The following is a 24,838-nucleotide window of genomic DNA, read 5'->3' on the forward strand; positions in this document are numbered from 1 at the left end:
ATTATAATAATTTATGTATCGGCCATCCACTACGTATTGGTCAACACTAAAACGTATCTTGCAGTATCTCAATAAGGCTCTTAATTATGAATTTTTTCTTCGTACTCATCACTTCATATTCATTCCTTTGTTAATGTTGATTGGGCAAGCAACACTGATGATAAAATATCTACGTCAGCTTACATTATCTTCCTTGTAACAAATTTAATCAGTTGGAATTCCAAGAAATATAATACAATCACAAGATCTACCACCGAAGCAGAATGCAAAGCCATCAAATTTAATCAGTTGGAATTCCAAGAAATATAATATAATCACAAGATCTACCACTGAAGCAGAATGCAAAGCCATCACCATTACCATTGCATATTTCAACTAGGTTACCAATATACTACACGAATTTGGCATCATTTCCCAATCCACTCCTATAATATACTATGCTAATATCGGTGCCACATGCCAATGTACCAATCCAGTATTTCACTCACGCATGAAACATATTATCATTGACTTCCACTTAGAGATTAAGTTGTCAGACATCAACTATGTGTTTCTCACGTTCATACTTCTGACCAACTAGTAGACTCCCTCACAAAGCCTTTCACTCATAGGATATTTCAATTACATCATTTTAAAATTGACATCTTTGACAGAAACTCAATCTTGCAAGGGCATGATAGAAGATCATGATAGAAGAAAACATAAAATGATATCCTAACATTCCTTACATCATCAATCAATCTATGGTTTAAAGATCAATCACAGATTTGAGTAATTGTAATTTGAGTATATGATTCAAGAAAATTCCTTCTTCAAAACCTATATAAATATGCATAATCTCAATGAATAAAATCACTCCCCTTCACAACAAGTTCTTTTATTCCACATAGTCCAGGGTGGGAGGAGGAAGGAGATGAAGCATGTGCAAGGAGGAAGGAGATGAAGCATGTGCAAGGATGTGGATGGTGAGGTGTAATAACCAAGAGTACTTAGAGTATGATGAGAATAGACATATAGTGAATAGGACGACAAGATGAGAATAGACATATAGTGGATACGACGATAAGATGAGTGAGAGGAGGAAGGAGATAAAGCATGTGCAAGGATGTGATGAGTGAGAGGAGGAAGGAGATGAAGCATGTGCAAGGATGTAGATGGTGAGGTGTAATAACCAAGAGTACTTAGAGTATGATGAGAATAGATATATAGTGGATAGGACGACAAGATGAGAATAAACATATAGTGGATACGATGATAAGATAGAACAAAGGGCACGAGAAGATGAGATATGACTAACGGCGAGAGAAAACAAAACACAATGAAGGAAAGCTCGTAGAAGATGAAGCTCGTAGAAGAAGAAGATATGTGATTCACAATCAATCTTATCTAGGTTAAATTGTCCAACAATCATCCTTGGGCACTTGAATCAATATAAATATTAGATATACAGCTAAAAAATTTCAGAAAAAATCATACTTCGTCAGTTTGTTTATTGACCATTTAATTTAAGATTCAGATCAACAGCCTGAAAAATTAAGTGGCAACTTCGAAAAAAAATAAGCTCCAAAGTTCATCGTTTATGTGCTCCGGGCTTTACAAATTCTAAAAATCACTGAAGAGGAAAAAAGGACCCTAAATACTATCCTACAATCTTGTAACTTGGGTTGACAAGGTTTTCAAGACCAGATACTACTTGGATTGACTCAATAACATCACCAACCTTGAGATCTGCCAAATAATCTTCATTCTCTGTAACATATCCGAAAACAGCATATCGTCCATCCAATATATTGGCATTACTTGGTGTTAGCTCACTTTCTTTCAAAAGCCAAAACACTTGGCTTGAACCAGAGTTGTTGTCAAACTCCTGTTTTCAGATTAAAATAAACAAACATAAGTCAGTAGCTGATAGATATAATCAACTGGTAGAAGAGGATTTGCAAATAAATTACATCTCTAGCCATTGCCATTGTTCCAAATGCATTAAATGGAAGGCATGTTTGGGCTTTGTATCTGCCAAGTTCCTGATAAATTGGATGAAGAAAGCGCAGATTAGGCTGTGCACCATTGATTTAGTAAAGCATAAAACACCACGGAAATCATAAAGCAGAACTGCTCATGCTAAAAAAATCATTAAATTGAGGATAAAAGCAATGACTTGCTAATAAGTATTGCATAATGCGGACACCATGTTTTTAGAAGCTAGCACTTGAGGCATTTTTAATGTTGCTAAGCACTTTAATAAGGTACAAAATACGAGCTAATCATTCCACTAACTGAAACAATTTAACCAACTTACCTCTAATGTTTCACCATAAATGGGAGTCTTGTCACCAATAACCATGATTTCTAGAGGTATGGTACGAACTTTTTCTGTACTAGGATCAATGAAACCCTCTGCAGGCCCCTCAGGGTCACCAGTTTGGACAACAAAGCCATCAGCTGCAGCAGAGCCATGACAAATTTTAAAGGCAAACTCAATTCCACAAATGAGATCCTATACACATGCCAGAAAATGGCATGTCCTGTATACAGCATAAATTTGACATTCATGCAAGGAAAGTTTCAGTTCAACACAAAAAATTATTGTCATTATGCAGTAATCTGTATACGATGTGAATAGTTTGATATTCCAACTATGAATCAGATGTAATGTTCAGTTCCCTACAACTCGAAGACAAGATATAAGGAAATACCTCTTTGGATTGCCATGCCGTCATAGAAATGCCTTTCGACTAAATCTAAGAAGTTTCCAGCTGTAACTGGGGCATTGTACCCATCGAGCACAATGCGAAATACACAATCCTGGACATTTGGATTGTCCTTGACTTTAACCTTCATATCCACCGTTGCTCTCCCCTTCAATAGAGGCATATTGCTGTATTCCTCTGGCACCTCGTATGGGAAACCATCCACCATATCCTCTTCAACACTGCAGAAACGCAATGTCGCAGGAAGTCTCAGCTGCAGTAAATGACAAGGTTATATATGAGAATGATGCATTTAAGAAGGCTTTCTGCAAGCTTTTAATGCCAGATGTTGCTAACCATGGGAAGCTAGCAAACTTAAGCATCCACTGTATCATGTATGATCATGTAGAAACCCGAAGTCATCTTGGTGCATTTGAGAAACTATTTTTTTGTTTATTACTTGATAATACGTTCAATATACGCAAGAGGGGAGGTAATACCCATCAACATCAGTTAAAAGAGGGAAAATGCTTTTGGTTCCCAAGAATGGTGTGAATAACTCAGCATGTGAGAGAAGCATGATCCTTGAAAACCTTTTTCGTAATTGGGAGAGCAAAAGACACATTTACCATCCTAACACAAATTCTTGGGACTCTTCCCAGAGACCCAATGCGTCTTACTCAAGGAATCAGGAGATGTGAAATTCCTAGAGAAACAATTAGAAAATATTAATAGTAGATGAATCTATGGTCCTTAACAGCTAAATATATCTCGTTTTGCTTTGATTGCTCTCTTAAAACATTTCCTCAGCTACAGAAAATTAAATGCCTAAGTTTGTGGCGAGAAGACAACAATATTGTAAATAAAAATTTACTATAAGGAAAAAGTTAAAAGAGGAATATTGAGCTAAGCATTCACTTAGAACAAAATGAAATAGTGCTTATGATTTTGCGGTTTGAAAGAGAAATTATGTTTATTATACACCATAGGCAGAGAAAGGAAGAAGTAATGGTAGATTTGTGGAGTGTTCAAGAGCAGAGAATCAGAATTTGCAGCAGCTAACATACATCTCCAGATGCATAAATAATTGTTTACTTGAGGGTATTTTTTCTATCCTCTTTTGACAAGTAGTTTGCTGCTAGCTTGCTGCATATTACCACAAAAGCCAAAGCTGTAGGCAACAGCTACAAAGGCCCACATCAGGCTTCACATTGAGGAAAAATAATAAGACTGTGTGCATATATAGAGCCAAGGTATTCTAGTTGCTGGTGATGGGTTTCAAAACCCTCTATTTATTTTGTTGTAAAACTAGTGAATTCACCACAAAAAAAGCAGATATTTAATAAACAAACCCCCAGGTTGCATATGAGACTGTATTTGAAAACAGAGACAGAAACCTATTCTCTAATTCCTTTTAGTCTTTAAATCTTAAGAACATGATAGAGATTACAGGTGACAAGAATGGACACCTGAAGAAAATATGCTTTCTACATGGATGATGAGCTTGAGCTATCATTGCATAAGGTAATATATTTATGATTTTCTGAACCCACCAAGCGGAAATTTCAACATTTAGCACTTGATTACTATATCACCAATGTATAGGTAATATATCAGAGCCAATAAATAGGAAAATACACAATAATGACATGCGATTTTTAAGAAAAATCATCACATGTAACCAACTTAAGTTTAATTTCTCTCTCTAAAAGAAATATAACAATAGAATGACTAATGAAAACTTATAACTAGGTGTTGGTCATTAATATTGCTATGTAAAAGAAAAAAAAGAATTGTTCACAATTATAAAAAGTTGAATATAGTTCTCACCCTCCGACATATTGTAAGAGTTCCTTCTGCTTCGGTGCCACTGCATCCCTATCTCTTTGCTCCACAATCTGCTGGAACTCTTGCATCCCAACGGCAAGCTTTTCAATCAATTCCTTTCCATGTTCTTTCTTTGATTCAGCTACACCATTAAGAATCAGAGTCTTCCCTTGTTCGAGAGCACGAGAAGCTTGCCTTATGTTCTACCAATAGAGTAGGGAAAAAACAAAAGGTTCAGCAAGAAATTCACAACAAATCAACAAAAAGATAAGGTGGCATAAGCATCGCCTCGATATTCCAAGTGGACCTTCTATTACGAGTATCATCCAATCTGAAAGGTACCAACTAACTTAACCATATCTTGCAGAATTTCTAAGACACAAGTACTACCAGTGCTGTCATACAATTGTGTTGACAACCTGATGATTCAATGGCAATATTTACATCGACCTGTGCTACTTATGGGATAATCGCCATATAGGTTTTTCTTTTTTTGTGTTTCCCCCTTCTGAGGGGAGTAGGTGGATAGGCACACCTAAGTTTATTAGAATACATCAGGGTTTTGCACCTAGTGGGAGATAAAACAATGACATAACAAAGGAATAGAAGAGAGTGTTGATGGCCTCAAACCAAAGTTTGCATGGACATCTATTGTCACATGAAAATTTAATCCCAGTGGTGGGATAAAAAAAAAACTAATAAGAGTTTCTTTGAAAGTGACATAACAAGGAAACGGAAGAGTGTTGATGGCCCCAAAATCAAGATTTGCATGCACATTTATTGTCCCATGAAAATTCAATCCCAGTGGGATGATAAATAGAAAACATGATAAGAATTTCTTTGAAAGTGTGCATACACACTGAACAGTACGTTGGTTCTCTCACTTCAGATGGATCATTTGCAACCAAAGATGCATGCACATCATAGAATTTCTCATTTGAAATCCACACATGATGGTTCCATCTCATGAAAACCACAAAAAAGCTAACAGGTATCCTAGGTAGAGCAAGGATCAGCCACCCAATCTCATGCCTAGATCAGATGCATGGCATTGGTTAAAAATATGGTGCATTCTGGTTCCTAAAAAGGAAGCACACAAGTGACAGACAGACACTATATTGTGGTTTATTTTCAGTGAGAATGCAGAATGGGTAGCATGCTTTTGTTTATCACACAAACCACAATCAGATGTATAACCCACTGACTACAGTTTATCCAAATATAACAAATTTGAGAAGCACAAATGAGGGTCATTTTTCTCCAGAAACCAGGCGCATGAACATATTAATTTGAAAGTAGCATATCCAACAGGACTAAAGATAAGACTGTGACGAGTCTACTTACTCGCTCAACCAAGTCCAACGCCCTGACTCCAGAAACCTTGAGACTCTCTGTGATATCCTCAAGTGGTCTTTGAACCTCCCTTATAGCTTTGTTATCAATAGGCAATGCATTTCGCAACAAGGCACCAGGATCTTTAATAGGTGGTCCAGAGATGAGCACCGACAAATCAGGCAGCACTGGCCTTGCAGGAGATGCATGCGCTGGTGAAGTTAATGCGGGCACACCAGTAAACAATCCAATTGCCAGTGCCAAAGATATTGCAGACTCTTTTAGGCCAAACGACTTGTCTTTCTGCATAAAAGAAATCCCAATAAAACGAGCATTATCTCAAATATCTTGCGTCGAAACTGAAAAAGAAGAAATAGGCAATCGATTTCCTCTGAGGTAAGATGAAAAAGTAAATTGCCTAAATTGATCATTGATTTCCTCTGGAAAATTTAAAATAAGATGCTACGAGAATAGTAGGAACTCGGGGCATTTAAGAACGAGAAAAAGGGAAAAATAGCACGAATTAAAAGTCTCGACTTTTTTTTAGTAAACGACGCTATTTTGCACGAAATATCATCAAAGAAACATGAGCACATTGGTTTCATCATTCGATTATGACAGATATTACTCGAATCAAGCAACACATCGGACGAACGAAAATTTTCTCTTTCTCCATCACGAAAAAGAATCGAGCTTCCGTTCCAGTGAACCAACCAGATTGCAGCTTAGACAAGGTTGGACAACCATGTAAAGGGAGACTCGCAGAGAGTTGGCTTACCTGTTCGCTGTCTGGGTCAAAGCGGGGAGACCTGGAGGCGGAGCAGCGGAAGCCTAGGCGGAGGGGCCTTCGACGCGCGTCGAAGCAGCCGCCGTGCGAGGGGAGGGGAAATCTCGGGGTGGCGGGGGAAGGCCGGCAAAGGGAAGAGACGAGGGCGGCCATTTAGGGGAAGTGGGTGGGTTTGGGATTGGGAAACTAAGGGGCCTCCTACTACTAATGGCGGAGGAAGAGGAAGAAGTAGATAAACAGGATGATGTAGGGAGACTCGATTGGGCCACCGGAAGGACGACAGCCAGTTATAGCTCGACGTGTAAGATAAGGCTGGGGACGTAATGGTACTGCACGGGAGATAGAAGCTTTTATTTGCCCTTTCGGGTTTTTTAGGGTAGTCAACATGAGTGAGTTTTTATTGGCGAATTTTTGAAAAAACTTTTAGTTAAAAAATAAATAAATAAAACTATAATTATAAAAATTTTAATTTATCTTTATCATCATCCAACCCATTATTGTCCTATCTCCCACTCTCCTCTACTAAGAACAATGACAAGATAATGGGTCATGAGTAAACCTCATGAGTCCCTAGCCATCTATACCTCCACATTGCAAGTTAGATTTGGTACCTCTGATCGCCTTTGCGCGCAAGCTCACTCATGACTCTCTCCAACCTTTCTCTAGCACTCGCAACTCCCTTCTTCCTCGTTTACGATCCTCTCCTTCCTCAACTTTCTCCCTCCTCCCTCACAGGCATAGCTAAATAAGTAATGCATAGAACAATGAAGCCAATTAAGATGAGCGTAACTAGCTTACCAATGTGATTGGGTTGGCATGGCCAACGACACAGGTGACAAAAAATAAAATCATCATTTATGAAAATATTTTTTTATGAAATTATTTAAAAGTTGGATTACTGTACTGAAAATTTTCAAAACTAAGGTTTTTTAAAAAACTCATCTTAATTTTAATTAAATATAAATATATAAAAATATTAAATGCAAACATAGGTTAAGCTATAGTTTCAAACCAGACGCCAGAATTATACTTGGCTGCTTCTGAGTCAAACAGGTTCTGTCAGATTTTATAATATGCAATGTCAAGATGAAGTTTTCAAGATCTTACATGTTTTATTATTTCCAAGTATATTATTAATTTAAATTAACAGCCGACATACTTGAGCAAGGGTAGGGTAAATATGTTATGTTATATAGGGTAAAGATGACAAGGGAACCAGTACAATTATATGCCGTCGGTATGGACCGGGCTGGGCCGTATCCTAGCCTGAGCTTATACAATATGCTAATCCGAGAAGCGTTAAGAGACTTCTCTACACAAGCTGATATAGAAGTCAAAACTTGAGAGACCCGTCAGACTAACCTTTGATACGCCAATGGCAGTTTCAAAGATGAGATGTTTGCTGGAGAACCTGCAAAGATAAAAACAACTGAAGGTCACATCTGATAGCCACAAACAAAAAAAGAATTTTAGCTATATGTGATTCCAGATCAACTAAATATAGTCAATAATACCCTTTTTTGCGGCGCAGGAAGGGTGAGCACATATGAACAGGTGATAAAGACATGAAACCGCAAACCCTTGGAAGTAATTTAGCTTCAATAGTTATCATCCTTACAATCAATCATTTTGAACACAGAAAATGGTTTTTCACAACGTCAAGCTGTATTGTGCCTACGGCTTTCATTCATCTTATGTAATTATGCTACAAAGATGGGCGTAGAAAGACCACAACCACATCAGTAAAATCACACACAGAAGCATCAATTAACAACTGACTACTTTTTTTTTCTCTTTTGGCTTTGCTTGGAAAGAATAAGGGACAAAGAAATAGATTGTTGTAATGTTAGTTCAAATCACCCTCTTTTGGAGTCCCATAAAAGTTGTCAGCAAGAGGCCACATTTCATCAGCTGAAGAGTGATTCTACCAGTGGCAGAGATGCAATGGCAGCCACGCACTCAAACTGTCAAAAGACAACACTGTCACTTCAAAATTTGCCTATAGAAGAATACCACAAGACCTTGACAAAAAACGAGTAGAAAAAAAGTAAATGAATTAAGTAATGTTTGGGAAATTACTCGTTACTTAATGGTGGAATTACTAGATCATTTCCAATATTTCTACAGAAGATTATGAAAACCTATCAACTATGAATTTAAAGGGCATCCAGTCATTATTATGCATTTGGTAGTATGTTTTGATGTTTTGTGTTGCAGAAGATTATGAAGCTTGGAAGTGCCCTCTAGCCTCAGGACCAAGGCCAAATAACCTCTTGGCCTTATTTGACTTAATTGTCATAGATTAATTAACTAGGTTCTGATTTATCTGCACTACAAAACCATTTACCTTTTCTTGCCTATACTTCTCACGTATGGCATTGAGTGGACAGCTCTTGCTGTTCATCTGTAGCTCTTGCAATGCAAAAATTGTCACTTTTAGATCCGTTGCCTTGTATGTGGTGTAATATTCAAGAGTCGGATTCTGCATGTCAGATTAAAACATAGTAATCAGGACCTTCATATATTTAGATTGAAGTAAAATAGAGCATAATTTGCATTCATACCCATGGATGGCTTGATTGATCCAATGTCCACCTTGCAAGGAATACAGCAGATGCAGCTATGACTGAAGGAAGAAACTTTATAAAGCTATACTCTAACAAAGTCAACTCCGCCAAATAATTGGCCAAGTACCCCAAAGTTAATGATGGAGCCTGCAATTCCGGAAAAGTAAAGGTTACAAAGAACTTTTCTGCTTATAAAATGTCAACTAAAAAGCGGATATTGTAATCCTTTGGATCAGATCATTGAACATGAAACACCTTATTAGAAGCATGAGCAGCACGCAAAAATCTCCTGCATATTATCGTCGGAGTTAATTTCATACTGAAGCCATTGCTATAATCAGTAAAAGATTTAAATTTTAAAAAATAAAAAAAAATTACTTGAAGCTCTGGTACCTGAGAAATGTTTTAGTGGTGGGTACCGAAAGTTGAAATCCTAAATAACTGAGCACTTGACTCTCCATTTTGAGCACCTGTTCCTAAGAAATTAGTAAAAGTTGTGGCAAAAACATTTTCCCCTCCTAAATGCATGTACTCCTACTCAGATAATAAATTACCTCTGCCTTTGTGTATGTGTTGTCAGTTATTAAACAGAATTGTTCAACACGTGGAGTGCATATTTCTTCATATTTCCTGTGTACAAATCAAAGTTATGAAGATTTCTATTGACTAAAGAAGCAAAATCAGTATCATTTTCAAACTTCAGTCATCACCAACTAATTATTCACTCAAATTGCTTTTGTATCAGCTTGACGTTAAAGCTCCAAAACTTGATACCAAGTCCATCGAAATGACAACCATGGAATGAGTAGATGCTACAATTCCAAGTCCAGTCGGTCAGTGCAGTTCATAATACCAGGACCAACAGTTCCCAAAGGAGAAATTATGGGAATGTAGAGAATAGTGGATAATCGTCTTGCATGGAGTGTATAAGGCCAATTGTGATATTACCGATCAGTCGACTTTTGTCCATTCCAAGTAATCAAAGCAACTTTCAGCAAATATAGATGCTAGGGTTTGATAACTTTAATCACTTGAAGCCTTTAACTACAAACGTACATCGGATATTCATGAAGATTAAATGATGCAAGAGTGATTTGCTAATCCTAGTCACTATAACAGCTAAATAACTTAAACTGTTCATGATAAAAATTTTGTAAAAAGTAAAAGTTCATCTACAAGAAAAAATCATAATATACAGTCAAACTTATAACAATGCAATAGCAATAATTAATGAATACAATATCAACTTGCAAAAAAAATGACAATATAAATTTTAAAATGAAAAATCTCCTTGCAATATCTAAGATTTATTAAAAGGTGAAGAGAAAAGTGTAGTTTATTGTAAACTATACTGTGGACCCCATTCTCAAGTAGAAAAGAAGATATTAAGATGCTAGACTGAAAGCAAGCTTACGAGGCAATTAGCATGCACGTAATGCCAAGTAGCTGCAACCTGTGTCTTTCAATGTAGTTTTGTGAAAGAAACTGGTCAATCATATACACTGTAAGATAAAGCGTATCTGGGACAAGCTTATATTCCTCAGAAACCTGAAGCAGAAAACAATCATTAGCAACTGAATAATTTATGGTATAAAATATAAGTTATACACAATTATCAGGACCTACAATGATTTGATTATTCAAAATGCAAGTTATTAGTTATTACATACTAGTAATATGTTGTAGAACAGCAAAAACAAGATAGCAGTTCATTTATTTTTAAGGATGATGAAAATAATCAGTAACACAGAATCAGCCAAATGGATCTACAAAATGCTCAATGACAACTTCAACTGTGGCCATTTTTCTATTGTGAATTTGTTTATTAACTGCTCAACAGAGACTAAAGAATCTCAAGTTGACCACTTGTAATATATAACATAATTTTTCTCTGTCCTTTTAATTATTTTCCACTATAACAATCCAATAAAAAAAGACATACTCGGTGCACAAGGCTCCCGCCAATGCGAGGTCTAAGAAGAGTCAATGTACTATAAACAATCCAATGTCTCTTTTTTGCTTAAACATTATCAAGATCAATTAGCATAGCATCAAGTTCTAGACAAAGCTTAAAAAACAAGATTGTCTTAACTGACAACTATTTAACCAACTATGCTAGCCAGCCAAGCAATGACATGAAATGGTGTACATTTCTAGAATCTAACCTCAGCAGGCCATTTTACAATATTAAAGCCATAAGAAAAGAATGATATTGTTTCTAGGAGATTCATTCAAGGCTCAGTGTTTATATCCAAACGAAATTTTAGACATAACCAATCTCTCTGACAACGGCATACACTAGCAATCGTTCCAATCAACCTCGATTATGCTAATTTAATATAATCTGAAAAACAATAATGCACTTCCATTAGGTGCACTTAAAAAGCTTGATAAGTAGCTAGCACCAAGCTAACAACAAGCCACTGTTAAGAGAGAAGAGAAGGGATGTGGGAATATAATGGAGAAGATAAGAAATAATCTTTAATAAGATGTCCTCACACAATTACTTTTTCTCCACACATAAAAAACCACGGATTTCTATCTATTTATAAGGATTGAGAAACACTTCCTAAAAGATCATATTCAATGTCGTGCATCAATTCAAAGGTTCATGCATCTTTTCATGCTGTCCCTATTCAACTCAACTTATGATTTTTTTATACACTTTTTCATGATGTCTATTTTCAATAGAAGATGAATAATTAAATTAAGTTTATTGTTTAACATCCCCTTGGACTTAATTTACTCTCAACCAGTGATTTAAAAAGCGCTAGGCGCCAAAAGGCGCCAAGGTCCAAAAACGCCCGAGGCGCTAGGTGCTCGCCCAGGCACTCACCCGAGTGAAACGAGGCGCTAAAATATAAAAATATATAATATAATTAATAAATATAATTATTTAAAATTTTAAATTAAAAATATGCTATTAAATTAAGAAAATCTAAGATACAAAATCACAATGTCACATTAACAAAAAGTTTCAAAATTCAAAACAATAAAATTTTACATCAAAGTCATTTATGTTGAAACCTAGCAATAATTTTAAATAAATAAAAAATTAACAACATTAAAATCAAAATAATATATTATTAATCTATTAACAGTATTGAAAATTAATCATTTCAAAATTCAAATAAACTTAATATTAAGAGTATACTGTATACTGAGCCTAACGGAGAAACGAGGAACCAACGGCGAGCGGCGGTAGCGGCAGCGGAAAAGGGAGCGGGAGGCGCGAGTAGCGGAAGTCGCGAGCAGCGGGAAGGCTCGCGGGAGGCGCGAGCAGCGACAACGACGAGCAGCGACAGCGGGAGTAGGAGCGACGAGCAGCGAGATCGGGATCGGGAGCGGCAGCGGGTTAGGGTTGGGTAAGGGTTATATCAGTTTAGTTGGTTCGATTGAACCAACTAACAACCGAACCAAGACCGAACCAGACCTAAAATCCTGGTTCGGTCACTTGGTTTACCCAGGCGCTCGCCCGAAGCGCCCAGCGCCTGGGCTCTGGCGAGCGCCCAGGCGGCGCCTCTTTGAAGCGCGTCGCCTGGGACATTAGCGAGGCGCTCGGGCCTCGCCTCGCCTCGCCCGAGCGCCTAGGCGAGCGCCCAAGCGCCTTTTTCAATCACTGCTCTCAACATGCATTTTAAGCAAAATATTTAATTTAAAATATAATATTGAAATGAGGAGCTTGTTGAAAAATCAGCGTCTTCATTTAATTTAAGGTAACTTGACATGATATAACTCATCTTAAAAATAATAACTTCTCTCATCTCTCTTTTTCTTTATATATCTTGTATTTCTTCAATTCTTTTTTTTCAACTTGACTATATCATCGCTCACATCTATAATCTTATTTCATAAGATCTCAAAGTCTAGGCAGTCACAATTTTTTCAAAGTTAATTTAATCTAAATCTCCATAAAGAGGATAAATTTCTTCTTTTTCTTCTTTCTTATATCTTTTGAGATGTCTCTTTGATATGCCACATAATCATCCTGAAGCTTTTTGTAGCCTTCTTCTACCACCTTAACATATATACAAGAGTTTTATAAAATATCCCATGCTTTTTCAGAAGTGTTAACAACCACAACCTAGTCAATGTTAGGAACGAGTCGGCACTAAGAGGTGGGGGTGAATTAGTGCAGCGGAAAAAATTACGTCGGTTCAAAAATCTCATTGCGATTAAACTCGTTTTGGAAGATGTTAACTTGAAAGCATAGGAAGAGTGTAGTAGATGTAAAGCAAGTAAAGAAGGACAATTTGCAATAAATGTAAATTGTAAGAAGTAAATGCAAACCGAGTTATAGTGGTTCAATCATCGCGACCTACATCCACTTCATCGATTCCTCTTCCATCAAGGCCACCGGCATCCACTAATGATCTTCCTTTAATAGGAGAAGATTAACCTCCTTCTTACAACTTTATTCTCCTTTTGCAGGTTCAAGAGAGAACCTTTACACCCCCTTTTTACAAAGCTTCCCTCACACTCTCCCTTAGAATAATCTCTAAACTTTAGAAAGAGGGACTCTATACTTTACAAGAGTTTTCACTCTGGAAACATAAAGTTTTTGTTCACTTTTCTTGCTGCTCCATGCAGGAATAGCTGGGGTATTTATAGACCCCAAATGGCTTCAAAACTTGGAGCCAAAATTCAAATCCCCGAGATTTCGGGGTACGGGTGATACCATCGCCTGCAGCCTGACACGGGCGGTACCACCACCCAATTTGACGGTACTACCACTTAGGAGACTATGTCTGGGCGGTACCACCACCTGACAGCATCGGAGACCGAGTTTTTTGAGTTTTCCAACTCACAGGCGGTTCCACCGCCTGTTCTGGCGGTGCCACCGTCTGACCCAACTTTTGGGTGACTGAATAAGCCTCCCAATGAGCCCAAATCAGTCTCAACTAAGACCCAATTGGCTCCTAATTGAGTTAGCATAGTTACACCAAAAGCTAACTCAATTAACCCCCTAAACTACTTCGATCTTAGACAAATGATTACAAATCATACATCTTTTGTCCGGCATGTTATTGGTTCATCGCCGTTTTGTCCAATCCTTCGACGCATCGTCCTCTTTTGTGGTCTTTTGCCCAATCAGTATGTTGACCTCCGTAACTCTGATCTTCTTGGTGCAATGTCTGCTCCTTCGGTCGGATGTCCGAATTCATGGCACGAAGCCTTCTGTCGACATGTCGATCGATCCTCCAGTTTGACGTCCAATCTTCTGACATGTTCACTCCGGCCGAACATCTGATTCCTCCTGCTTTAATCAATTTGCCTCTCCTTGATTGAAGCTAGTCCTGCGTCACTCAAAACACAGATTAGATCACAAACTCATCAATTGATTTCATCATCAAAATCCGAGATTCAACAATCAAAAGTATCATAATCTGAACCTTGAAAGATAAGGAAGATCTATCTTTTTGTTCTTTCTCAAATCCTTCAAGATATCACTTTAGCATATCATTTCAACATCATCTTAAAGCTCTTTCTTGGTCTCTCTTCATCGCCTCCCATATACCTTGAATCCAAATAAGTCTTTTATATGGATACTTTATTTTTCAAGATAGTCTTTGATGAGACACGAAACTTGAATTTAAACATCATTAATCATTTCAACAATGACTTTGATATGAATTTGATAGGAGAGAAAGATAAAAAAAAGATAGGAGATTAGTGGATGAACATAAAAACTTGAAGATGATGTGGCATGCTAGAGATCTTAAAGGATTAAGGGAAGAAAAATTAAAAAATATTATTCTTCATGTGTCAAGGTCTAGATGAAGATAATCTCAAAAAAGGTTACGACTGCCAATACTTCTGAACAAGTATAGGAGATCTTAGAAAACACTTGTGCATTGGGGGGTTGTAGAAAAAGGCTATGAGAAATCTCAAGATGATAATGTGGCATGTCAAGGAAATATTTTGAAACATTTTAGCAGGAACAATTAGAAAACACTCTTCCATATCTATCAAGACTTAGATGAAGACAAAATTAAAAAGATTACGACTGTCAAAACCTCCAAACAACTACCAAAAATCATTAAAAATAAGATTATATATAAATTATTGATGACATGGTCAAGAAAAATGAGGTAAAATGACAAAATACAAGATGAACATAAAAGAATTGAGATAAGAAAAAAATTTATCTTAAATATAATGAGATCATATCAAGTTACATCAAATTTAGAATATCAAAATACAGAAAATTTTACAAGCCCCTCGATTCAAAATTGTTTTTCAAATTAAGAGTTCACTGCAATTCTGCAAATGCAAGATGCAAGAAAATTAAATTTAAGAAGGGATGTTAGAAGGTAAACTTAATTTGTTTAACTTGATCTTATATTATGAAGAGACACCATGAAAAGCTATATGAAAATGGAGGATTATACTGAATAGGATCACTATGAAAACATGAACCTTTGAATAGGTACATGGCAATGAATGTGATATTTAAAATGTATCTCTTACAACAAATGGATTATACTGTTACTTTTGCTTTATCCTTAGCAGCAAAGCAGCCCCTCCCATTCACTGATTCCACCACCAAACTAAGCTACCATACTTACGCGCTTGTTCATATTATACTGATATCATACGTACAAGCATATTTTTGGTTCATGGTCAACCCATGAGCGATCCCGTGAAAAACTTCTAAATTTTAGTTACTAAATTTAATCCATCACAAATCAACAAATGTAAGCATACTTATTTTAACTTTCAAATTTTAATGAAACAACAATTTTCTAAAAGCCTTTCTTAGTTACAATCACTTGTTACTCTTATTTTCTTCTTAACAAAACCGTGACAAAAACCTGCAGCCTTGCAACTCAATTAGCCTTATATTTTAGTACCAGTGTTGCAAGAGGCACTGTGGCACGTGCCTACTTGCTTAGGCGAGGCTGAGGACCTTGCACCTCAAGATGCCCAGGGCGAGGTGCCTAACCAATGCCTCGGTTGAGGCGCTAAACATCTCAGGTGCTTGTCTATTCTTTTTGCCTAGGTTGCAGACTGAAATAACCAAAATCCAACACAATAACCAACCCAAGATCTTCTACTTCCTTGCGTCATCAACATCCATGTACAACCCTGTACATGCATTTGCATAAGTGATTCAATGGAGCCATCACCGATTGCCTCGTCTATTCCGTCTCTTTTGCATAAGTGATTCAACGCCCCCGACTAACTTTCTCTACTGTCCCTCTTCCATCCCACTTCTTTATGTCCTCTCAGTTGGTTCTTCGTCGCTGTCCTTTCTCCCTCTTCCACCGCCACGTTCTCGTCTCCTTCTCGTGTCCTCTTTCTGTGGCCAACACCCGCTATTACTTCCCTCTCCTCCCATCTCTCCCTCTCCCTTTTTTCTGTCCGGAGTAACCAATAACCACTATCATCGTTGCCCTTTTCTCATTTCTCTTCCCTCTTTTCTCGTCTGCTCTTTCTGTTGCCCCTACTCCCTACACTGTCATCTTCTTTCTTTCCCGTCACTCCACTCCCTCTTCTGATATGTCCTCTCTTCCCCTCTTTCCATGTCCAACCTAATCAATTTAGCATGACAATTTGAATTACAATTTAAGGACGATGGCAAGTTAAGGTACATCAATGAAATCATCATTAAGAAACACTGAAAAGGATCGTTGATATATATATATATATATATATATATATATATATATATATATATATATATATATATATATATATATAACACTCTGTTCAGTGATTCATTAACAAATGATTAAGCACATGTAATTTGGTCTTTTGGTAATAATCATCTTGCATGTATAATGATATCAAATTATTTTGATAGAAGTTCTTGTTTGGATGATATCTTTATACTTAAATACATCCACATAATTTTTTTATGATAGCACCTTTGCTTGGACAAGCACCTAACATGCAAGGAGATTCAACCAATACTATGCAATATTATGAAAAGTTGACAATTGCATCAATTGTGACCTATGATAGAATGCCCTGATCAAACATGGGGACACAGGTGATGATGCTGATTGGTACAGGAGAAAGAATTTACATACAAGTGTCACTTAATCTACCATGAATTAAAAATCCTCTCTCAGAAAGCAACAGATTAACAAACTGAAGCAGAGAAAATTACAATGAATGGAAGATTAAATATCACTAAGAACTCAATGAAGATTAAATTATTCTAAGGCTCTATGATGAATCAATTAGAAAGGCAAAGAGAATTATTGGTTGAGGAAACAAAATTCGAGAACACAATAAACATTATAGAAATTCAAGTTGAGTATGCAACTAAAGGTCTAGTATGCAACACAAGATTCATGTGCTAAGACAAACTTCAGTTGATACAAAAAAAGGTCAAATAACAAAAACCATAATTAAAGGTTTCAATAAGATATATTTCCTAAATTGCCATAAAATTTAATCAGACTGAGAAATTGCGGCTTAAGTTTAATTAAAACAATAAATGCTAATATGTTGAACTGCATCCACATTAAGAACTTTCTAGGTTTCTAGAAGACTTCAAAAATTGTTAACAATTCGCTAAAGTTTAGAACCCAGGAACATGATGCTTAGGTTTGAAGTTAAAGTTGCCAAAGGTAACATTAAAAAATTAGGATTTAAACTGCTAAAGTGCACAACATAAGGAAGTATTTCACTTTAAGCAAATTATTAACTTGACCAACTAGTTCAAATGGAGGTCAAAGTCCATAATAATGAAGCCATGAAATTCCTTCCAGATTTTTATATATTTATTAAAGAAAAAGGTATATAACAAACATGTAATTTATATAACAACATTAACAGTAAAGTTTAAAAGTAATCTGGTGGAAATGTTAAAGCTAGGAAACCTCCACAAGCCAATCTATTAGAATGCCCCGCATACTCTCAGTGACATCTCGCTGCAATGTTTCCATGAAATCGGACACTGGCCTCCGGATGAGCTGATAAGACAGTTTTCAGCATAAGTCACTATCAAGAGTACAAGTTAAAATTTCCAGAAATCAGTGCTGGATCAAAAGGCAAGAAAAACGGTAAATGCCATGGATAAGGAATAGAAAGGAAATTCATTTGTTTGCTTTGTAAACATAAGTCCTGTGTTTATGTATTAAAAATATAATATCTTATTCCAGGATCTCAAGGACAACAGCATAAAAAGAAGTTCTGTATGTAAAACCAACTTAAAATTAACAAGCAAAAGGACCCACAGGCCATAGGCTATAGTCACTGTAAATTCATTAAGCGATACCTCTGCAGCAAGTAGATAGGTATAGATTTCCGGTGCATAAGTGCAACACATTTGAGGATTCCCAAGATCTGTATCAATATCTATGAAGTCCAAGCCATTGAACCCTCCTAAATCATCATCAAGCTTGAACTTCACATTATTGACAAAACCTAACAAGGAAATAATCATAAGCCCGCCAACATCAACTTCCTGATAAAATGAAAATGGCACTAACAAAGTTACAAATGCATGCATTACATACTCTAAAGGTCAATAGAAGAATTTCTTTCCTTAAATATACAAACAAAGTATTAATTCAATTTGGATTATCAGCAACATCAGTGTCATCTAATTCTGTTCTCAGTTGAGAAATTCTAAATGAAATTTCTGGCATAATATCAGACTCATCTATCATTTTTTTGAAAAAAAAAAAAAGGGAGCAGAACTGGACTACCATTCTTTGTGTGATTTATATCTTCAAGGCTTTCTCTGAAGTTTTGTTCCTCACCATCCTTGATGCTATCCTTGGTCTGTAATTCTACTGAGTCTCCTATTTTTGCGGACAGTGAACAATCTTTTGGCTCCAGTATCCCCACCTCCTGCACTCCTTCAGAAATTATATTTTGCTCATTATCTTGAGTCAAAGCATTTACAGCTGGGGTCAAGTTTGGAGCTTTGGAGTTGGAACATCTTTTGGTTTTTGAAGGACCAAGTTTACCCCTTTGGACAGCAGACAACTGGAATAAAGAAAAATAACCAACAGATCAAGACATCTTCAGAACAGACCAACTGAAAGGACAGCAAAGTTTAAGAGCATATATTGCTAATAAAACATATGGCACTTACAGACAAATAAATGTTTAAAACTTTAAAGAAAATCAGTGTTCCACTTCTACACCATCTATTTCTTTTTTTTACATATTAAAAATTGAGCATATCATCAATTAGTTACTTATAACTGTAAAGAAGGTTCTGAAAACACAAGAGGGACATCATCAGACCTGCAATTTCCCCCGTGGAATCCGTTGTCTAGAGGACTTCTGAGAGCATGCATTGGTAACATCCTTAAGCACTACACGCTTCTTGCAATGTGCAGCTGCCAAGTAAGGATCAACATTACTGTTCTCATCAAATGCTGCTCTCTTTGATTTGCCTCGGTGTGTCTGCTTCTTTAGATTTGAAAGTGATGGTATCAAGGGAAGAACTTTATTATTTACACAGCAAGCAGCAGCTCGCGCTCGTGTAATTCTACCACAAGGAACTTCAAAACTAGCTTTTAAAGAATCTTCCTTCTTCATAGGATGATACACGTTAAAAAAGAGAAAAAGCAAGATTCTCAGCAAAAAGAAGTGCTCATAGAACCTGCGAATACAGAAACAAACTAATGTGGTTATTCTGTGGATATTCAAAGGACAGAACATAAAGAAATCAATGGTTTGTTAACCTAGTCAACCTTTACCGAGTCATGTAAAATAACTTAAGCAGTCAATTATAGGGCATGAGGTCTAAAATAACTATTTTTAAAGATTAAAAATATCAATGATGATCTTGAAAGACATAACTAGCAATATAATCACCAACATACATTTGAGCAATGGCAACAATTTGGTTTATAGAATGGGAGATATCATGCTTTGTCCATGTTTAGAATCATGGCATCTACTCTAATGGAGTAGCAACCTTAGGGACCATAACACCTGTATATACTCAATTAGTACAATATGTTTTGAATTGCAACATATGTCTCCATAACTTGTAGGGTTGTTGCGAATCTTATGGTGAAGACTTTTAGATTAATGTATAGGGTTGCCAAAAAAATTATTGAACAAGAAAAATGCTCTCATGACTCAAGAAGGTACCAACTGAGGAATAAGTGTTTAAGTTTCTATGGAGAAATCAAACAATACCTGTAAAGACAGTGATTAGGTCAGGGGCATTAATTCTAAATTAGTGGTGCAAGAGAGTTAAAATACCTAAGAAGATAATACTGGAAAAATTGATGGTCCTTTGTCTAACAAGTAATAAGGTTCTCTGTAATACTAAATGGAAAAAAAGGATCCATGTTTCCATCTCCAAATATTTGGAAACTACTTCTTGAAGATAATAATAAGCAAATCCTGTCATTTTAAAAGATAATTTCAGATATCACATTCAGAAGGAAAACCATGGCATCACAATTAGACTAAGCCTTGTTCTTACACATAGATCTTATATTGCCATGTTTTTTATTTGTTTAGAAATAAAATTAGTTGGTTTCTGAAATATAAAGAATAATTTATGACAAGAATGCCTCAGAACAAGGTGCTTTGAGCATTGACATACTAACAGTATATGCTTTAGTGTAATTAAACCAAGAAAATGCTCCAATAACCAAGGATTAAATAGTCATGTGTATAATCAAGGGACATATTGTGTCATGACAATTCAAATTGTGAAATGCTAAATTACAAATTTACAACACAAATAAAAAAGGGATACTATAAGCTCAATGGGTGGCTAGTGTCGCTGTATAACACATGTTGGGTTAGTAGGCAACAGCATGCAACGAACAATTGCACATACCACACTTAAGGGCAAACAAGCATGTTCAGTTGCAACGATTGGGGAGGGACAGAAACAAATTGTCCTACCCAACATGAACACACAATATTTTTACAATCTACACCAACGAAACATGTGCAAGATCAAGCACCCAAACCACTATCCCAAGGCCCACATCAAGTACAGGGCATACCTTGGTAATTGCCTGTAGTTCAATAATGACATGAAGTATACACTCTAGTCAATAAATAAGTCATCCTTAAGGTTGAGTTTCTGCCTGAAAAGTCTATCCGAAACCCAAACCACAATCATCAAAGGTCATATTACTTAAATATCTAGCAGACACACATTTAGCCTAGCATAAGATCTCATCCTGGCAAACAAGCTTGGATGGAAGCAAATTTATCATAAATCTACTGAGATCATGACCGAAAACTTGAATTCATGTTTAGGTAATAACTAAAAATTAGATGTTGTAGTTAGAACATGTGAAGCAATTGATATTAGTGGTATGAGAAGCAGAGGTAAACCTGAAAGACTTTTTTAAAACTATTTAAAATTTTAAATGTTCTTAATTTAACTTAGGATATTGCATTAGATAAAGCTAAATGGTGAAAAATGATCCACATAACCCACCCTAAACTGTAACTGACTAGGAATTCTGCTAGCTGCTATCGATATGTCCCTTCAATACTCCTATTTTCTAACTTTCAAATCAAATAAAAGGCAACTTCTGCATGTTCCTAGAATGCAGAATTTTGTTCTGTTGATCTATCCAAGCTACAAAAATATTAGCATCAGTAGCCTTTTATGATCCATAATCTGTACAAAACAGAGCTGCTGTTTATGCAAGTGCCTGTATGAAGTCACAGACATGAGATATCCACAGTTCATGCACTTGTCACCTCTTGATTCATCTAATACTATAGCTGAAGTCATAGTCTACGGGATTCAAGTGAATTTTATGCTTAATTATGTTTCTGAACAGCTAAAACCATATCAAACAATCTTCCCTAGGTAAATATCAAAGTTGCCTCCATCAAACCCTTAAGATTCCAAGACATACTAATCTTTGAAATACACTAATCCAAAATTACAACTGTTGAGGGAAGGAAAAAAAGAAAACAAGAAAATAAAAGTATTGCACGCGCCGAGAAGATAGTATAATTTATCCTAAAAGTCCAGATAAGAGGGAAAAAAAAGGACGAAGAGGGCAAAAAATCAGAAAATAGGTGTTTCTTGGGGAAACGAAGAACAAAAAACATGAAAAATAGAGTTTCCTCAAGCCTCTTCTAGACTCATAAAATCCATGCGTCCCAACCCGAACCCGAGATATATTATCCACCAATTCATGATCACGTAAAGCCATGATGGGGCACTAGAGCACATGAGCCCCATACGATCGAAAAGACGTAGCCTGAGCAAGAAGCGTACGGAGAACGAGAGTAAAAAAGAAATCGCATTGAATCCAAAATAGGAAACCCCACCCAAACCCCAATGCTTATCCACGCAGAGTCCCCCGCAGGCGCCCGCGGCCTCAGAAACCCTGCTCTTGTCTTCGCATCAAAGGAGAGGGAGATCGAGGTCGAGATCGTGATCGTGAGATAGCGGGAAGAAAAGAGGGGTCTCGCGAGGCAGCCGCACCACTCCACGCCTCTCTCTCTCTCCCTCTCTCTCTCTCTCTCTCTATGACACGGTGTGGGACGCGGAGATGGAGAGAGGGCGAGCAAACGAGGAGGCGATGGCTCTTCCTTTTTGCTGTTCACTTCCCCTCCTCGAACATTGCCGCCCGAGTTCCATTTCAATTTCAAAGCGGTCGGGTCGGGTTCTCTTCGCGAACCCGTTAAGCTAGACCCCTTACGACCGTCGGATGCGGATCCAAGGGACAGCAGAGGGCCTCAGCTACTGTACTGCGACTTAGGATTAGGGATCGCAATTTCAAGTTGGACTCACATGGATCAGATGAAGTTTGACCAGTTTTGATCGAATCGATAAAGATCGTGACTCTGTCACTTATTTATGTCCTAATCTATTCTGATTCATTAAATTATTTCGGGAACATATTTATATTTGTAATATGCAGTTGAAGAAATAAATTTGAATAAATATATAATTGTAAAAAGTCTTGAGAACTTGATAAACATAATAGATGAAATTTATATTTTAAATTTGTATTGATGTAAGTATTGTTTGATAAGATTATATTTCAAAAATTCATTGAATATTTATAATAATTTTACCATTCTAATATTTTTAATATTTATTCAAAAATAATATTTTATTTTATAAAAGATAAGTGAGAGATTCGAGACTACGAACATGTAATAATCTATTAAAGTTTTTACCAATTAAGCTAATTGAAAATTGATAATGGTTTAAAAATATTTAAAAAAATAAAAGTTAATTATGGTCTAATAAAAAGTTCTTAATGCACATTAGAATTAAACCCAATAACGTTAATGGTGTTAAATTTAATTAGAGGACAAACTAAGAACAAATACTAAAGAAAAAAATTATACAGCAAAACCTCCTTTTATCAAGAAAAGATGGTAAATGATCAACAATGTCTTGATACCCAGTATAGAAATATGTACAAAATATGATAATATAAATTTTAATTTATTATTTCCTTAAATTTTGGTAATTTGTTTTTACAAATGAGCTCAACTTGAATGAGAGTTATCAATAATAAGTTTACCAAGATTGATTTATATAGATAAAATGAAGAAAACATAAAATAGTTATAGAGAATTTGATAAAATTGATATTATTGATTTTAAAATAAAATAAGAAATTATATATTACATTATATCTTATTATTTCATTTGTTAAAATTGTCTCGACGAGGACAAAATGAGGTCATCCACCGTGAACACATTGTTGCATATGTCTCATGTGTGAACATTTAAATAAAAAAAGTGTTTGATAATTTAGTTGATAAAAATTTTGATAGTTTATGAAAGGTCAAATCCTATCTTTTATCACTTAGTATTCAAAAACAAAAACAACTACAGATCTAAGAAAGAAAATGGTTATAAGAAAACTACAAGTCATTTCAAATCCATGGATTATAAGAAAAATGAAATCCAATCATAAGTCGTTTCAAAAACTACTAAAGATTATAAGAAAAATGAAAGAGCCACAAAATGAATTCGTCGGAAGATGGAAAGTTGGTGGATTAGCAAGGGGTTAAGTTAAAGAATCCCAAGTTGCTGATCTATTAGACAACAACCCGATCTGATTAATCAAAGCAATGATAAATTATACTCCGTAGGTGTCGATGGGCTAAATTCGATGGATATAAATTGGCCATTCCATATTATAAGGAACAGTGCATACGTTTGATAGTCAACAGTTAGAAGTTTAATTTTTTTTAGTTTTGTTAATCAGCAAGTAGGGATGGTTTGACATGAGCGGCGTTGTCTTCGGGTGGTGAAGTTCAGTTTGGGGGTTGGACGGTCACCTCTTATGGGTAGTCTCGTGATCGTGCCTCTAGGCTATATCGATGATTCTACACAACTAGCTTGTTCCAATGATATTTCGACTCGATCTCTTCGATACTTAAGTCAAGAAAATGAAGGAGATGACGGAAACAATATTAGCAATGTAATCAAGAGTGTAAGGAGACTCTTTTTCTTGCTTGCCTCGACTTGACTTGGGGCTTGACTTTTATACCTATGCATTAGGCGGAGCTAATAGACCTTCGTCAGGTCTCCCTTACCCTTTGTGGCAAAGACATTTAATGCTGGCGACTTATCAACGTGTGCTCCCAAGATTAGCGTTTGGGGACTGTCAGGATGACGTCTTCGATTTGACTTTCAGGGCTTTTATCTTAAATGTTGCTTACATGGCGAGGGGAAGCTAGGGGTGCTAGGATTATCCC

The 24,838-nt window shown here is 36.2% G+C and overlaps 2 protein-coding genes across 3 annotated transcripts; both read right to left on the minus strand.

Moving 5' to 3' along the window:
- Nucleotides 1-1,458: 1,458 nt before the first annotated feature.
- Nucleotides 1,459-6,905, minus strand: LOC135598443 (peptidyl-prolyl cis-trans isomerase CYP38, chloroplastic-like). Its single transcript, XM_065092236.1, has 7 exons — nucleotides 6,628-6,905; nucleotides 5,862-6,152; nucleotides 4,521-4,720; nucleotides 2,697-2,932; nucleotides 2,300-2,442; nucleotides 1,953-2,024; nucleotides 1,459-1,867 (listed from the first exon to the last, which is right to left on the minus strand). Exons 1-7 carry the CDS (start codon nucleotides 6,787-6,789, stop codon nucleotides 1,640-1,642), a joined length of 1,332 nt encoding a protein of 443 aa, XP_064948308.1. The 5' UTR covers nucleotides 6,790-6,905; the 3' UTR covers nucleotides 1,459-1,639.
- Nucleotides 6,906-7,685: 780 nt separating this feature from the next.
- Nucleotides 7,686-22,692, minus strand: LOC103986244 (cyclin-A2-1). 2 transcript variants are annotated; one of them, XM_065092237.1, is made up of 13 exons: nucleotides 22,443-22,692; nucleotides 19,416-19,776; nucleotides 18,869-19,151; nucleotides 18,436-18,584; nucleotides 18,038-18,130; nucleotides 10,618-10,751; nucleotides 9,758-9,833; nucleotides 9,597-9,673; nucleotides 9,459-9,492; nucleotides 9,201-9,350; nucleotides 8,984-9,118; nucleotides 8,497-8,600; nucleotides 7,686-8,047 (listed from the first exon to the last, which is right to left on the minus strand). In XM_065092237.1, exons 2-12 carry the CDS (start codon nucleotides 19,710-19,712, stop codon nucleotides 8,544-8,546), a joined length of 1,485 nt encoding a protein of 494 aa, XP_064948309.1. In that variant the 5' UTR covers nucleotides 19,713-19,776; nucleotides 22,443-22,692; the 3' UTR covers nucleotides 7,686-8,047; nucleotides 8,497-8,543. The 2 variants fall into 2 exon arrangements, with proteins under 2 accessions (XP_064948309.1, XP_009402480.2); XM_009404205.3 differs by lacking the exon at nucleotides 7,686-8,047 and having other exon boundaries at nucleotides 8,223-8,600; nucleotides 22,443-22,691.
- Between the last annotated feature and the right edge of the window lie 2,146 nt (nucleotides 22,693-24,838).

The sequence above is a fragment of the Musa acuminata genome, chromosome BXJ2-1 (assembly GCF_036884655.1).
Source record: "Musa acuminata AAA Group cultivar baxijiao chromosome BXJ2-1, Cavendish_Baxijiao_AAA, whole genome shotgun sequence".
Taxonomy (NCBI): domain Eukaryota; kingdom Viridiplantae; phylum Streptophyta; class Magnoliopsida; order Zingiberales; family Musaceae; genus Musa; species Musa acuminata.